At 37.6% G+C, this 16,813-nt stretch overlaps 1 protein-coding gene across 3 annotated transcripts in view; it reads left to right on the top strand.

The window, feature by feature from the left end:
• Positions 1-16,813, top strand: part of NTN4 (netrin 4) — a 114,212-nt gene that overhangs the window by 87,132 nt on the left and 10,267 nt on the right. For 2 of the 3 annotated variants that reach the window (XM_047741952.1, XM_047741954.1), the window contains exons 6-8: positions 7,621-7,834; positions 8,170-8,285; positions 16,361-16,429. In XM_047741952.1, the coding sequence (XP_047597908.1) occupies positions 7,621-7,834; positions 8,170-8,285; positions 16,361-16,429 (399 nt within the window). The remainder of the gene's footprint in view (positions 1-7,620; positions 7,835-8,169; positions 8,286-16,360; positions 16,430-16,813) is intronic. The other variant, XM_047741953.1, reaches the window with a different exon arrangement.

Here is a 16,813-nt window from a genome sequence, read left to right as displayed (position 1 = left end):
GAGGGGCCACTGGGCAGCGGTGAAAGCCCTTGACAAGCTGCTGCTTTCCCAGCTAAGGGCCTTGAACTTTGAATTCTGTTTTTAGAAAAGCTAAATCAGGAGCAAATACTTTCAGGGTGTTTTGCTCCCAGTGTTGCCTTCACTAACAAAACAGCAAAAGCTACAGCCATCAGGTAATACTAAGGAGTCCTGGTGATTTTTAAAAGGAATAAGATGCTGAACTCAACTGGGTGTTTCAACAGTAGGCTCCGCATCACAGATCACTCTGAATGAAAGGTGTGCAAACGACTCAGAGTTTGGGTGAAGGTGGGAATAAAGAGAAAAGGCAGCAATGGTTTCCTTTGACTCCACCACCAAAAGCTTTTAACAACCCCCTCAGAATAAAGGAAGCCATAACTCTCCCATTATGTCTCTGACCATTCTGTATTCCTGTTTACATACTTACTATGTTCACGTAGGTTGACAGCTGTGACTCTTGTCCTAGATTACGTGGTGGGATATCTCCCTATAAACAACAGGATCATAGATCATACCCTACTTGTCTTCAGTATACTCTCATCCCCAAAAGGAGAGTAAGAGCAGATGGAATGTATTTGATCTAAAGAAAAGAACATGTAGTCAGGAGATTAACCTAATTCTCTAAGACAAAGTAGTCAAGAAAGCTGTTTGCCACCAAATTCCTCCCAGGGGCAAAGTGAAGAATTTCAGCCTATTTTGGAAACCAAATTGTTAAAATTGTTTAAAAAAAAATAAATGAAAAGATAGAAATTAAAAAAAAAAAGAATAAAAATAAATAAATAAGTAACAACTTATATCTGCAATAAGACAGTTATTCCTCTTTCCTCTGTGCCCCCATGCACCCCGGGCTATCTCGGTTGTAACATTTACTGTCTGTAATTATGTATTTCATATCTCTCTTCATTCACTGAAGAGTTAGTTATGACTCCACATTCTTCTTTATATCTTAAGCCTCTGGCGTAGTTCATGTTAACACTAAAGTTCAGAAACTCCTTGGCAAAGATGTGACTGAATGAATGAATGAATGAATGGTGGACTTTTAAGAACTAATACGTTGGAGTGTCTGGCTGGCTCGGTCGGTAGAGTATGCAACTCTTGATCTCAGGATCATGAGTTTGAGCCCCCATGTTGGGCATAGAGATTACTTAATAAAAAAAGAATTGTTTTAACTAATATGGTTCAGCCAGATAATAGTAACAGTTACTCTCTGAGCATTTGGTGCTACTAATTCCTGATACATTGCTAACTATATACAATGTCTTATTCAGTCCTCCCATAGGAACCCTATGGCATAGGTATTAGTACACTTAATCCATCAATAAGAAAACTGAAATGAGGAATTTAATTTCACAAACTCTTACAAAGACCAAGCTTCATAACCAGAATTTTAACTCACCTAGGCTGACTTTTAGGTTGGTGCCCTTCCTATTTTCTGTCTTTCTATTTTATTGCCTGTCTTACAGGCAATTTCCAAACAAGCTGTATTGTGATTGAAACAATTATTAATTTCAGAGCCATGTAGATAAACAAGGTTAAGATGTGTTCAACCATTATTTTATGAATGGTATGTTTCCTGGTAGAAGACACTCCAGAACAGCCCCACATCTTAACTCTTTTCTGTAAATGCTCATAGAGGGACAGTGTTTCACACAATAGATAGCTGAAAACATGTATCTGTAAATAAAATTTGAAAATATTTAGCAATTATATATTTATTACTTGAAGGGAATGTGTTGTGAAATCTTTTGTAAAAGTACCCATTTCCTTTCCTTCATCTCACCTGTTTTGAATATTTTGTATTATTTCAGGGTTTCTTATAACAGGACACATCAGTACACAATGTACTATTTAAAATTAGCTGTTTGTGTTGTTAAAGAGATCTTGTGATAATATTTAGGAATTTAAAGTGACATTTTCAAATAATTTTATTCTGCTAATTTGGTTGAGAGAACTACAATGGGCACATGGTTTTGGGCAGGGACTTGGGAGGGGTGATAATTATTCCAATAATGAATCACTTAATACCTAGGGAGGCCACATAGCTTTGAAATATATCTGGCTGCCACTCAAAGCACCATTTTGGCTTTTAAAGACAATGCACCATAGCTTTACCAAAAAATTATAATAAAAAAATAATTAAGTTCAGAATGATAGTATATGATAATAGTTCGATCTTTACTATTATCGTGCAACAAAAAGACAAAGTTATGTCAATGATTTATGTCATTCCACTGGGTTGCAACTTTGGCATTCACTGTAATGAGTATGTAAAAAGCCAGGTGCTTAGGTTGCACTTCAGAATCAACAATCAGCAAGAAGTATATGTTGGAGAATCAGAACCTGAACCAGAATCTAGGCAGACCTTTTTTCCCCCCAAGCAAGAAGAATATAAGAAATGCAGATTATGTGTGTCAGATATTGACTGTTCCACAAACTTAAGGAGAGAGGTATGTAAGGCAAGCCTTGGTGTGCAGTTTTAAAAGTATGTCATGAAAAGTGTCGGTGCTGTCTGCCTGGAGCTAGTTCTGCATAGTTTCCAAGTGGTATTTTTTATCGTGTAATTATGTAAAAAGTCACAGTGACAGAAATCCACCAGCACATGTGATAGAATCACATTCTTCTCTGGCCATTCCTGAGATGTGTGTAGGTTTTAAAGTATATGGTAGTACAGAGAGGTCAAATCCTAGAAAGGCTTGAATTTTCCGTTAGGGTAAAAGATAATGGTGGCAATGGGAAACTATATATTACAATAGCGGGAAATCCAAGACATCTTTCATCTGGCTCCCCTATCTGCTGTCAAGAACTAAGCTGACTTAGAACTGAATGTTGCAGTAACTATTAATTTAGTCTTCTCAAAATGATGAAATGTTCGTGTTGGATTATGCGATTTCATTTGTCTCCACATAGCACTTTGATATGTTTTGTGTGACATATAACTCTCCAAAGTATTTCCTAGTTAATTAATTAATTAATTAAAAACAAATAACAAAGCAACAATGCCTTGCTAACTTAAGAGAAATATTAGTCATTGACTTTCATAAACTAGAAATGTGAAAATCTTCCTCAATTTCTGTTTGTCTCTTAACAGGGCCTTCTTCCTCCTCATCCCGATGACCTCCAAATCCTATCCTTTCAACCTTTCCTCCTGTTCCAGCATCTACCCTCTTAGTCCAGTTCCTTGTTTTCTCTGATTTCTTTTGTTTCCCTGCCATCAGTTTCTCCCTACTCTAGTCTGTTTCATGCAATGCCACAAAAGCATCTTCAAAATTAAGTTGTAACCATGTCCTAATTCTGCTTTTTTTTTTTTGAAGTGTTATTTCCTATGGCTTTTTATACCCACAGGACAAAATTCAGCTTCTTGGGTTCGGCCCTTCTACAGTTTGGCTCCAACCCTAACTCTATGCTTTTTTTTTCCTGCCTCATCAACTTCAACAGTCTCCACTCAATGTACGTTCTAAAATTCTCACACTCCCCAAAGAAGCCATGTCCTTTCACACATGATCCCCTGGAATGTCCATCAGGTCAGTTTCACAAATGATGACATGGGTATCTACTATACACCAGATACTGTTCTGGGGACTGGAAAACAAAAATAATAAGATAAAGATCCTGTCAGTTAGTCCAGAGTCTCATAGTAAGGGCAACAGGCATACAAACAAATAATAATAATGGACTATAATGCACACAAAATAGAAATATACATTAAAAGCAGAGGCAGCATAGAGGGGAGTAGTGCTAAACTGTCTGGAGGGAGTGGGACAAAGAAGGATGTCATGGTTCAGATGGACAAGAAGGGAAAGAAAACACAGGAATGACAAGGGCACTGGGGCAGGAAAGAGCTTCACATTTTCAGGGAGCAGGAAGATCTTCCACATACAATGCAGACACATAAAATGCAGTGATGATGAACTATTCAGTTAAAAGTGGTGAAGAAGCTACATTTTGTGGTATGTGTGTCTTTTACCACAATTAAATTTTGTTTTAATTATTTAAAATAAGTGCAATGGGGAGCATATCTAAAGACTGGAATACACAACTGCCTATCTTCCCCCTCCTTTTCAGCTTGCCAACTCCTACTCATCTTTTAGGATCAGCTCAGGTATCTAAATAAGCCCTTCTTTAGAATCCCCATGTGAAAAATAAACTCAAAGTGGATGAAAGACCTAAATGTGAGACAGGAATCCATCAAAATCCTAAAGGAGAACACAGGCAGCAACATCTTCAATCTCAGCCACAGCAACTTCTTGCTAGACACATCTCCAAAGGCAAGGGAAACAAAGACAAAAATGAACTATTGGGACTTCTTAAGATAAAAATCTTTTGCACAGCAGAGGAAATAGTCGACAAAACCAAAAGACAACTGACAAAATGGGAGAAGATATTTGCAAAGTTTTTTCAGAGAAAGGGCTAGTATCCAAGATCTGTAAAGAACTTATCAAATGCAACACCCCTCGGGACAAATAATCCAGCCAAGAAATGGGCAGAAGATATGAACGGACATTTCTTCAAAGAAGACATACAATGGCCAATAGACACATGAAAAATGCTCAACATCACACAGCATCAGGGAAATACAAACCAAAACCACCATGAGATACCACCTCACACTAGTTAGAATGGCTAAAATTAACAAGTCAGGAAATGACAGATGCTGGCGAGGATGCAGAGAAAGGGGAACCCTCCTACACTGCTGGTGGGAATGTAAGCTGGTGCAGCCACTCTGAGAAACAGCATGGAGCTTCCTCAAAAAGTTGAAAATAGAGCTACCCTATGACCCAGCAATTGCACTGCTGGGTATTTGTCCCAAACATACAAATGTAGTGATCTGAAGGAGCACCTGCATCCCAATGTTTATAGCAGCAATGTCCACCATGGCCAAACTATGGAAAGAGCCCAAATGTCCATCAGCAGATGAATGGGTAAAGAAGATGCAATATGTACGCGCATACACACGCGCGCACGCGCACATACACACTGGAATATTATTCAGCCTTCAAAAATGAAATCTTGGCAATGAAATCGTGGCATTTGCAACAATGTGGATGGCACATAATGCCCTAGGGTATTATGCTAAGCAAAATAAGTCAGTCAGAGAAAGACAATTGTCATATGATCTCACTGATAGGTGGAATTTAAGAAACAAAACAGAGGATCATAGGGGAAGAGAGGGAAAAATAAAACAAGATGAAATCAGAGAGGGAGCAAAACCATGAGAGACTCTTAACTATAGGAAACAAACAGGGTTGCTGGAAGGGAGGGAGGTGGTGAGATGGGGAAACTGGTGATGGGCATTAAGGAGGGCACATGATGTAATGAGCACTGGGTGTTATATAAGACTGATGAATCACTGACCTCTACCTAACTAATAATATACTATATGTTAATTAATTGAATTTAAATAAAATAAAATAAAATAAAAAGAATCCCCATGTGATTCCCTCAGCCTGTGCTCCTTTTTCTGTGCTCCCTTAGAATGCACAGGGCTCCTTTAGAGTACCTAGTCTGGAAAGTTTTTATTTACTCCTCTGTTTCCCCCAACAAAACCATGAATTCCTTAAGGGCTGGCACCATTACTTATACAAGCATAGATATCTCTACAAGAATTATTTATTGAATTAAGTTGTTAGTTCACTATTAATTAACCATGTGTCAGACACCACACTAATGTAGCCATACACTACATGCATGATCTCCTCTTACCTGTATAGCAACCGCATAAGGATAGATATGGTTCTCATTTCCATTTTAAAGACAAGGAAACTGGGATACTGAGAAGCGAGGTATCTGGCCAAGAGTCACACAGTCAGTAGAGATTTGAAGCCAGATTGAAGCCACACTGTTATTTTAATGACAAAGGAATACATCAATAGAAAATGTTTCCAAGGGGATAAAGAAGGAAGTGGGGATCTCGAGTATTATCAGTTGAGAAGATTTAGCAGGAAGAATTGGCCTAGTAGGTATCAGATTGCACTACATATCTTGCTGAAGTAATTTCATTTAAAACCATGTCAGCCTCATGAAATCTCCATGAGATCTAGATACGCTTCAGGACAGTTGGGTCCTGTTGAGAGCTCTCTTCTGGGTTGTAGACTGCCAGCTTCTCATCGTAGCCTCACGTCCTTCACAGAGAAGAGAGCACTGCGCTTTTCTTCCCCATAGAAGGGCACTAATCTTATCACCCCTGAGACCACATCCAAAGCTCCCAAAGATCCCACTTCCAGATACCATCAAAGTGGAGCGTAGGTTCAACATATGAATCTGGAGAGCAAAGAGTCAGCCCATAACACTGTGCCAATTAAATCCAGCTTCCTCCCATCTCAAACCTGAACCCTCTCGGCTACACCACTCTAAATTCATGACTACTGATCTCAAGTGTAGCCTTCATGTGCCTGGAAATTACACTTCATTTTCTGTGTCTCTCGTTCACTCTCCCACTGCCACTCTTCATCTCTCTCGCCTGACGACTTTGCTTACTATTTCATCCAGAAAATACAAGGAACCAGAAGAAAAATTCCCCAGCGTCCACTACTGCATTTATCCACTGTCCTGCATCTGAGTCCACATGCTCTGCTCTGCATCCTGTTACTATGAACTGATCATGTTCCTACCCAAGGCCAGCGCTTTCTCTTCTGCACCAGATCCTGTCTGTCTGCCTTATTCCAATATGCTTAAATATCCCTGCAACAATGCTCCCAGCTTTCTTCAGGTGATCCATTTTTCCCTTTCTCTTGGATCATTCCCATCAACATCAAACCCGTTGCAATTTCTCTCATCTTAAACAAAACAAAAACTCAAACCATCACTTCCATTCATATCCCCCTTCAGTTTTCTGTGCCATTATAGAAAAGCTTCTCAAAAGAACTGTCTGTTTTCATGCTCAAATTCCTCTACTCCCATCTTCTGAGTTCTCTTCAGGTAGGTTCACCACTCATCAGTAGAGTGAAACTTTTCCTATTAAGGACACCAATGCTCTTCATTTTGTCAAATGCAAAAATATATTCCCAATCCCCATCTTTTTGGGAATATCAGCATTTAAAACAGTTGATGTGGCCTACCTGATATTGAAACTTTGTTTAGCTTCCAGAACACCATACTCTCTTGATTTATTTTCCTTTCTGGCTAACTCCTTCTTTGTCTTCTTTGCTCATTCATTCTCAACACCCCAAGCAAAATCCATTCATATTTAATGCCCTCTAATTTAGAATAAACAATGTAGTTCTTTTTTTTTTTAAGATTTTATTTATTTATTTGTCAGGCAGAGATCACAAGTAGGCAGAGAGGCAGGCAGAGAGAGGGGTAAGCAGGCTCCCCACCAAGCAGAGAGCCCAATGTGGGGCTCGATCCCAGGACCCCATGACCATGACTTGAGCTGAAGGCAGAGGCTTAACCCTCTGAGCCACCCAGGTGCCCCAACAATGTAGTTCATTTTGCAGCAAATGTGCTTTCCTGATTTTATCTTCTCATCTGTAATTTAATTAGTTTTCATTCTCTGAGCATATACCAACTAACAGGGGAGCCTCAGAGGTATGCTAGGTGGTGAAGGGAAACCAGGTCACAGATAACCAGTTACTCACTGATCCTTGTGTGTCTTCTCTGTTGTAGTGTGTTCCTGTCATCCAGTTGGATCAGCAGTCCTTCCTTTCAGCTCAGTAACCTTCTGTGACCCCAGCAATGGTGACTGCCCTTGCAAGCCTGGGGTGGCAGGACCACACTGTGACAGGTGTATGGTGGGGTACTGGGGCTTCGGAGACTACGGCTGTAGGCCCTGTGACTGCGCAGGGAGCTGTGACCCACTCACAGGAGACTGCATCAGCAGGTGAATGCTCATGGCTCTTGCTCTGTCCGTGTGTCATTCAGATTCTTCTGACAATCTGATAGTGATCTGGAAAATCTTACATGCTGTCAGTGGAGCAAAAATGTATTTGCACAGTATTTTTTTAAGAGTCTTTGTCAAATTGCAGAGTAATTTGTTCTTGCAAGATTCTAGAAATGGTCTGGTTCATTTTGCAGAATAAATTATTCTTAATAATAGGCCCTTAAAACACTATTTCTGAAAACTAAAAGGATGGGAAGGTTTAAGTCTCCATATATATGTTCATTTCATTCAAGTTCTAAGAAAGTCCTTAACTTCATCATTTTCTGTTTTATTAGCAGCACAGACATAGACTGGTATCATGAAATTCCTCACTTCCATCCCATGCACAATAAAAGCGAACCAACCTGGGAATGGGAGGATGAGCAAGGATTTTCTGCACTTCGACACTCAGGTGAGACAATGGCTATAACCAGTTATCATATTTCCAGGTCTAGTCTCTAGTAACAGCGATTCATGACAAATTAGAAAATAACCCTTGGATCCTAGCAAGGGAACTCCTTAGTTCTGAGGTTAATAAAATAGTGACACCCCTGCCGACAAGCATAAAACCATTAGAGAGAGCCAAAGAGTATTTTAACAAGATTTTGATTATTTTCTGATTATTAGAGTAACATTTCTAATTAGTGTAGAAAATCTGGAAAATGCAAAACACCACAGTAAGAAAATATCAAATCTCATTACCCAAACCATTAGATTTTTGGTTTGTTTCCCTCTCTAAAACATACTGTTTTACATGGGTGAGAACTAATTGAATATATCAGGTTTGGAAATGGAGAAATTCGTTTAAAGGAAAAATATTATTATAGACCTAGCATAACTTAATATACACAAAGCTAAGGGTAAACTCCTTATGTTTTATCTTTTTTTGCAACTAGAAAACAAAAATAATTTTACAAACTAATTATAAGCCAAATAACAAAACTAATAAAATTTAAATTAACACCATTAATTGAATATGAAAAGTGATTTTTACTGAAGCCAAAACACTCTTTTCTATACAAATATGGTTCTTTAAATCTACCACGACTATATACTATTTCCTCTGACTCCGTTTTCTTATGATGTTTATCTGTTTCTTTGCTTGATGAGCATGCTGTGATATTGGTGTGAATACATGATTTCTGTGTTCATCCCGCCTCTATTCTTTTCTTGTAGAAAGGCAAGTCGTTCTATTCAGCACCACCTTGTTCCATAACACAAACACAAATGTGGGCATGAAATCTTGTGTATGCATTTGGTTATAAAGTGCTTCCCAAATGATCCAAAGGAAACTTAATAATAAATTTTTAAAAAACTTTTTTAGTGGGGTATAATTGACATATAATTTATTAGTTTAGGTATACAACATAAAGATTCCTTATTTGTATGTATTGTGAAATGTTCACCAAAATTTTTTTTTTATTAAACATCACAAATGCCAAAAATCTATTGTGAACACCCATATACACACCTGTTAATATTACCAAACTTTAAGTTTTGCCATAATTGTTTCATATTTTTCTTTAAATTTTAAAGTGTTATAGATACATTTAACGACCTGTACCAATCTCCAACTTTACTAGCCTTCCTTACTCCACAGAAAAGCCACTAACCAGAATTTTGGTATTTATCATTAACTTTCATGTTTTTACTATTTTGTTACTTCTATAAATAGAAAGTGTTTTTAAAATTGCATGTACATGGGACGCCTGGGTGGCTCAGTTGGTTAAGCGGCTGCCTTCGGCTCAGGTCATGATCCCAGCATCCTGGGATCGAGTCCCACATCGGGCTCCTTGCTCAGCGGGGAGCCTGCTTCTCCCTCTGCCTCTGCCTACCACTCTGTCTGCCTGTGCTCATGCTCGCTCCCTCTCTCTCTCTCTCTTTCTAACAAATAAATAAAACCTTAAAAAAAAAAAAGCTCTAAAAAAAATTGCATGTACATGATAACCTACCTATCCCTTTAAAACTTTTCTTTGCTCTGAATATGTATTTTTTTAGATTTAAGCATTCTATTATTTGAATATGACACTTTTTATCCTCTCATTGTTTGCCATTTAGGATATTATTAATTTCCAATTTCCCGCTGTTATATGTAATGCTACAATGAATGTTCTCTTTTTTAAATAATTTTTTTAAGGATTTTATTTATTTATTTGAGAGAAAGTGAGCCCTGGAGGGTGGGGGAGGAGCAGAGGGAGAGAGACAAGCAGACTCCCAACCCAGCAGGGAGCACAATCAACTGAGCCATCCTGGTGCCCCAATAAATGCTCTCTTAAATGTCATTTGGTGAATTTAAGGAGTTTCACTAGAGCAGGGGCTGGCAAACTAGCCCTCAGATCAAATCTGGCTTGCTGACTGTCTACACTACACAAGATACCTGCTCTAATGTTTATAGTTATAATTTAAGTAGTTTTATTAATACCTGCATAGTATCTTTAACTTTGTCTCTTAGCCTGTAAATCCTAACATATTTATTATCTATCCCTTTATAGAAAATGTTTGTTGATCCTTCTCCTAGGGTATACCCCAGCCACTATTGGGTGACAAGTATGCTTTTTTATCAAATTTACCAATATTGCCAAATAGATCTCCAAAGTGGTTATACAGATTTGCATTCTACCAGCAAAGTATGACATCCTGTTGCTTCATATCCTCACTGATACTTTGTATTTGTTTAACAAAATTTTTTTTAAAGATTTTATTTATTTATTTATTTGACAGAGAGAGATTGCAAGTAGGCAGAGAGGCAGACAGAGAGAGAGGAGGAAGCAGGCTCCCTGCCAAGCAGGGAGCCCGATGTAGGGCTCAATCCCAGGACCCTGGGATCATGACCTGAGCCAAAGGCAGAGGCTTTAATCCACTGAGCCACCCAGGCGCCCCTGTTTAACAAATTTTTATATAACACACACAAGGGACAAAGCACTATTCTACCTCACTAATGCTGATGCAATTCAACTCATTTAATATTTTGGGGCTTCTACAGTTAACATTATCAAATCTCTCAACTTTTGCCAATCTGATGATTATGGACTGGGACCTCGCCATTTTAAATTGTATTTTTCTGATTACTAACAGTTTTAGTCATTTTTCATGCTTTCTTCGCCATTCAGGTCTCTTTTTCTGTGTATTTCCAATTTTGTCATTTTCTCACTAATTAGTAATTCCTTATAAATTCATTCATCTACCCAACAAATATTTATCGAATAACCATAATGTATGCCAGTACTGTAAATACATTAAGAGAACAGAACAGAAAAAAACAAAAAAAAAACAAAAAAAAACCCAGGCTCCAAGGAGCCTACATTCTTGTGGAAGAGGACAACTAATAAATAAGTAAAATATTTAGTGTCATGTTGTCTAATACAATAGAGAAATAAAGCAGGGAGGAGGTGATAAGTGGCCAGGAGGGGGATACTTTTAACAAACCTGATTGGGTGCCTGAGTGGCTCAATGGGCTCTCTGCTCGGCGGGGGGTCTGCTTCTCCCACTCTCTCTGGGCCTGCTGCTCTGTCTGCTTGTGATCTCTCTCTCTGTGTCAAATAAATAATAAAAATCTTTAAAAAAAAAAAGTGATCAAGGGAAATCCTGTGGAAGGTGTCATCTGAGGTTAAAAAAAAAAAAACAACCACTAAACTAAACTAAAAAAGAGAGAGAGAGAGAGGTATACAGATAAAGAGGGAGGAGAGTTTAGGCAGAAGAAACAGCAAGTACAAAAGCCCTGAGGTCAGCAAGGAGACCAGGGTCACTGGGGCAGAGTAAGAAACAACAATTTTAATACACTTTCATAGAAAACATATGGACTCTTCAAGAATCAAGAACCCAAATTTGAGAAACACTGGTACTTACAATTCTGTGTCATGGTTTTTTTCACCTAACATAATCTTATGATCATTTTCCTAATGGTTTCATTTTAGGTTTAGAATGTGGGAAAGATGAAGGAATACAAAGTAGTCATATTTTTCTTTTTTAGCATTTGAAAAAGAAAAATCTTTCCCATTAATTTTTGGCCTCAATGCTAGTCTGAATTCTGTAATTTTAACTTTAACCACTTTTGAAACTTTTCTTCTGTTTTTCTAACACAATGGTTTTCATAATTATTCAACTTTTGCCTGCCAAGCCAAATCTGTAAAAATCAAGTGTTTAGGACCATAGGACATTCATTAAGCCAATCATGTTACTAGGGAGCTGGCAACAGACCAACTCAGCACATAACGTGCTGGCATCAGAATCACTCTAGACTCACATCCACAACAGCTGTTAGGTCTGTAATACCCCTAGAGAGTCTCTGAAATTCATCTGGAAGAGCTCCAGTTTGAGGAAGCCATTGTTCGGTTTCCTGTTAAATATCAGTATTCCCATTGGGTATAGAATAGTGCTGTGCTTGTGGCACCTTTTTTAAACAAAAGAAAAAGAATGGTAATCAATTTTTGAAGCACCATAATTCATTCTCAAATATATGTGCCTACCTACCTATTTACCTACCATAAGTTTCCCAAACTAGAAATATAACGCACTATACCATAGTATAGTATAAGATATATACTTATAAGTATATATAAGTATATATTATATATATATATATTATATATAAGTAGTACTTATATTATATATAAGTAGTACTTATAAGTACTACTATACTTATACTATAAGATACCCTTAACTTCTACTACTTCTTAGGAGATAGAGAACATTAGATGTGAAATTTTACCTCCTGTACAACAAATCTAGCTTTAATTAGTACCATAGAACTTGTACAACAAAACTGGCTTTAAATAGTTCTACAGAATTTATACAAGAAATCTGGTTTTAACCAGTACCACAGAACTGTAAATAGTATTCTAATAGCCCAATATTAATACTAACTAGGTTTTTCTTCCCTTCCAGGTTTCCTTTAAGGAAACACATCTGGGTTAAAGCCTAATCAACAAAGATTCATTCAAAAACAAATTTTAGGGGCATCTGAGTGGCTCAGTTGGTTAAGCATCAGATCTTTGGTTTCAGCTCAGGTCATGATCTCAGGATTATGAAATTGAGCCCCGCGAAGGGCTCTCTCCCTCTGCCACCCTCTCTGCCCCTTCCCGCCACTCTCTCTCAAATACATAAATAAAATCTTTTTAAAAAATGATTACAATGGTAATCTTTATGAAAAAAATTTAATGTCTGATTTCTTAACATATGAAAAGGGAGTATTGGAAAATGACCACAAAAAGATCTTCAAAGAACAGAACTTTGTATGTTCTAACTGGCTGAAGGACTACAAAGAAAAACATCAGTTGAGTAATAATATATACCATTTGGAGTTGCATCAGGTTTTTTAGCATGGTGGTTACCATACTCTCCAGCTTTGGTGGAATTATCAAAGGCCGCAGGCTATCTACTTAGGTCACTCCAATTTCTTTTCTTTTTTTTTTTTTTTAAGATTTTATTTTTTTGACAGACAGAGATCACAAGTAGGCAGAGTGGCAGGCAAGAGAGAGAGGAGGAAGCAGGCTCCCTGCTGAGCAGAGAGCCCGATATGGGGCTCGATCCCAGGACCCTGGGACCATGACCTGAGCCAAAGGCAGAGGCTTTAACCCACTGAACCACCCAGGCGCTCCAGGTTACTCCAATTTCTGAATGAGTAACCCTCTCTGCCATGTTAGATTATATGCAATATTATTTAACAAGTCACGACAGCTAATTTTAAGCACCTCAGATTTCTCATTCCCACTATTTAATTCCACTGTGATTTTCCACTTGCATATCTCATTCTCTAGTTTCTAGAGCAGCTTTAGTTAGAGCCAATATGTCACTATTTGCCACATCACCATGTCTACCCAACCTCGTCTCACCAGAATCATACTCTCATTTCCACGTGGATGTTTTGTCAGCAACTTTAATTCATTATGTTCTCCTCATACTAGACGTCTGTTGTTTTTGCCTAACCAGATCCATTTCCTCTTTATTCCTGCTATTTCTGTGGTAGCTCAACCCAATTTTGCTCTGGGGAGCCACACTTCCCTGCCCTCCATTTAATACAGTTTTGGCCCGGCCAATCAGATATGCTCTCCCTGGAATTTAAATCTTGAGCTGAAAGGGACAAGGTCTGAAAGTGATCCCAGTTCATGATTCCAACGGCAAATCCATAAAAGGGGCTGCACAACAGCTCCTGCTACCTACATCTCTGCAGCTCTCCTGATTCATGCCTTTTCTGAGTTCTGGTTCTTCAGCTTTTTCTCCTCTCTGTGAGCTACTCCATATCCCTTCAACAATTAAGTTAAACCACTGATTGCTACAAAAAGCCTTAAGTTGTACACCCCTGAAGTGCTCTCCTCCTAACTTCCTTATTTCCATTAGTAATACTTCAATCTTCCGTCACCTTGGCTCCAAGGTAACAGGAAAACTCCAAGTTCAATCTTAGGCTTCCTCTTCCAATCCATTGACAGGATTTTTAGACCCTAAGTCTGCAGCCTCCCTTAAAATTTCTTCTTCTCTAGACCTACAGCCACCTCTTTAGTTCAACTGAGCCACATTTCATCTGACTTAAGACAGTACAGTGGAAAGATCAGGGGCTTCAGATTCTCCCAAATCCAGGCTAAAAATCTGGCTCTTCTACTTGTTAGTTATGTTGCCTTGGACAAACTAATTAACATCTCTGAGCCTTTATTTTTTCATTTGTTAATAATGTCTACCTCATTAGGTTATTATAAATATCAAACAAGATCATAACGTTCCTTATATAATTTATGGCTTGTGGTTGGCGCTCAATTCAGTTACTGTTGCTGTCATCAGTTTCATCAGCTTCTAACAAGTCCCTACTTCCATTTTCTCTCCACTTCAGTACTATTGATACAGTATATGTCTTATTTCATGTAATTTCTTCAATCTGATAAGCTTTGAAAATTCCCCTTTATCAATGGGCAAAATGGGTGAAGGGGAGTGGGAAATACAGGCTTCCATTTATGAAATTAGTAAGTCATGGGAATAAAGGCATAGCATAGGGAATATAGTCAATGGTATTGTAACAGCATTGCATGGTGACAGATGATAGCTACACTTGTGGAGACACAGTATAACATATAACTTGTTGAATCACCTGAAACTAATGTAACATTGTGTGTGAACTATACTCAAATTTCCAAAAAAAAAAAATCCTCTTTCTCTAACAAATTAAGTTCAGGCCTTAACTGCCTATTAATCAAGGTCCTCCATGGTACCTACTACTATCCACAATTCAATCTGTATCCAGGGAAAACAGAACCACTGATTTTTCCATGAACACACTCAGCTCTTCTCTCTTTCATTTATTTCCTCACTCTTTTATCTCTACATTCTTGTCAAATCTCTACCTGTTAGAATCTTAGATGAGTAAATAAATATAAAACACTTAAAATAGTGCCTGGCACACAGTAACTGCTCCTTAGTGAGTGTTACCAACTTCCATGCCACTCGATGCCTACAAAATGGAATGCATGAGGGCAGAAGGAGAGGGATGATAAAATTATATCGAATTGTTAAGTAAGTAAGTAAGAAGGGAAATTCTACCCCTTCTGGGTTCTAGGAATATAAAGATAAATAAGACATAACTGTCATCAAGGATCACAGTTTAGAGAAGAAGCAGATAAATCAATGAGAATGCCATGTATAGACTCTATCAAAGGTATTTTGAAAGTCTTCCACAGGGCCTGGCAAATGTCTGCAACAAAATAACTGTCATGCATTATTTAAACTGTTGGGAGAAAGCACCCTACCTATTCTTCAGAGTCCATTTCAAAACCTTCTTCAGCCATGTAGCCTTTTCCCATCTTCCCAAGATATGGCCCTCCCACCCAAGCATATCGAACCCATCTTAGAACACTTATCACTGTGTGTACACTTGCTTTATTCACCTTGCTGAATTATAAGCCTTCAGACAAGAATTGTTTATTGCTCATCTTTATATATTCTGAAGTATATAGCATCATGTCCTGCACATAATAGGTGTTCAATAAATACTTTTAAATTGGATGGCATTACCTTCAAAAGACTTGCTCAATTATTTCACTATATTTGACTTTTGCTGTGGTAAACATTAATTGTAAAAAGTCAGTTGTCTTTCTTCTAGTTTATCTATTCAGTTGTTCCATTCCATTAGCAAGGAATCTTAATTTAACTGGACTATATCTGTCATAACATCAATTATAAGCATTGAAATATATCATTGTTCCCACTTCTGTTTTTCTTAAGTAAATACCTTATTGAATGGTAACTAATTCAATTTAGAAAGTGACTCTACTTTGTTTGAATGACTTTTTATGGTTTCTTAGTATTTATGGATTATGTTGGATGAATCACTTAAGCCTTAAAGAGTTCTACAACCTGATACCGAAAACTAAGATAACACTGAATGTTAATTATACTTCAGTTTAAAAAATGAGTTATGATACCTGCGTTTACTTGCTGGGTTTTTTTTTTTTTCTCTTCTTCATTTCTAAATAACTAACACTATTTTTCATTTACTTTCTGTAGGTAAATGTGAATGTAAAGAACAGGTGTTAGGAAACTCCAAGGCATTCTGTGGGATGAAATATTCATATGGTAAGTCTGAAGTCCTTGAATGCTTCTAAGAATCTATTCAAACCAAGTACAAAGAGTTTTTTTAGGAATTGGGAAGCTTATTCTATGGCATTCTCAATATATTAAAGTATTAGTCTTATATAATAATACTTAATAAAGATGGTGTTGATTGTTTTGGTGAGGGCAGGAAGCTGGTCGAGCAAAGACAAGGCCATCTTACTATAAGGAAAAGAGGCAAATAACAAAAAGTGAAAAACCATGATCCATAATCTTTTCTTATGGATGCTTTTTTTTCTTTTGTTTTTTATTTATTTATTATTATTATTTTTTATAAACATATAATATATTTTTATCCCCAGGGGTACAGGTCTGTGAATTGCCAGGTTTACACACTTCACAGCACTC

Source organism: Lutra lutra, chromosome 8 (assembly GCF_902655055.1).
Source record: "Lutra lutra chromosome 8, mLutLut1.2, whole genome shotgun sequence".
NCBI lineage: Eukaryota > Metazoa > Chordata > Mammalia > Carnivora > Mustelidae > Lutra > Lutra lutra.
This window is presented reverse-complemented; position numbering and strand designations above follow the sequence as displayed.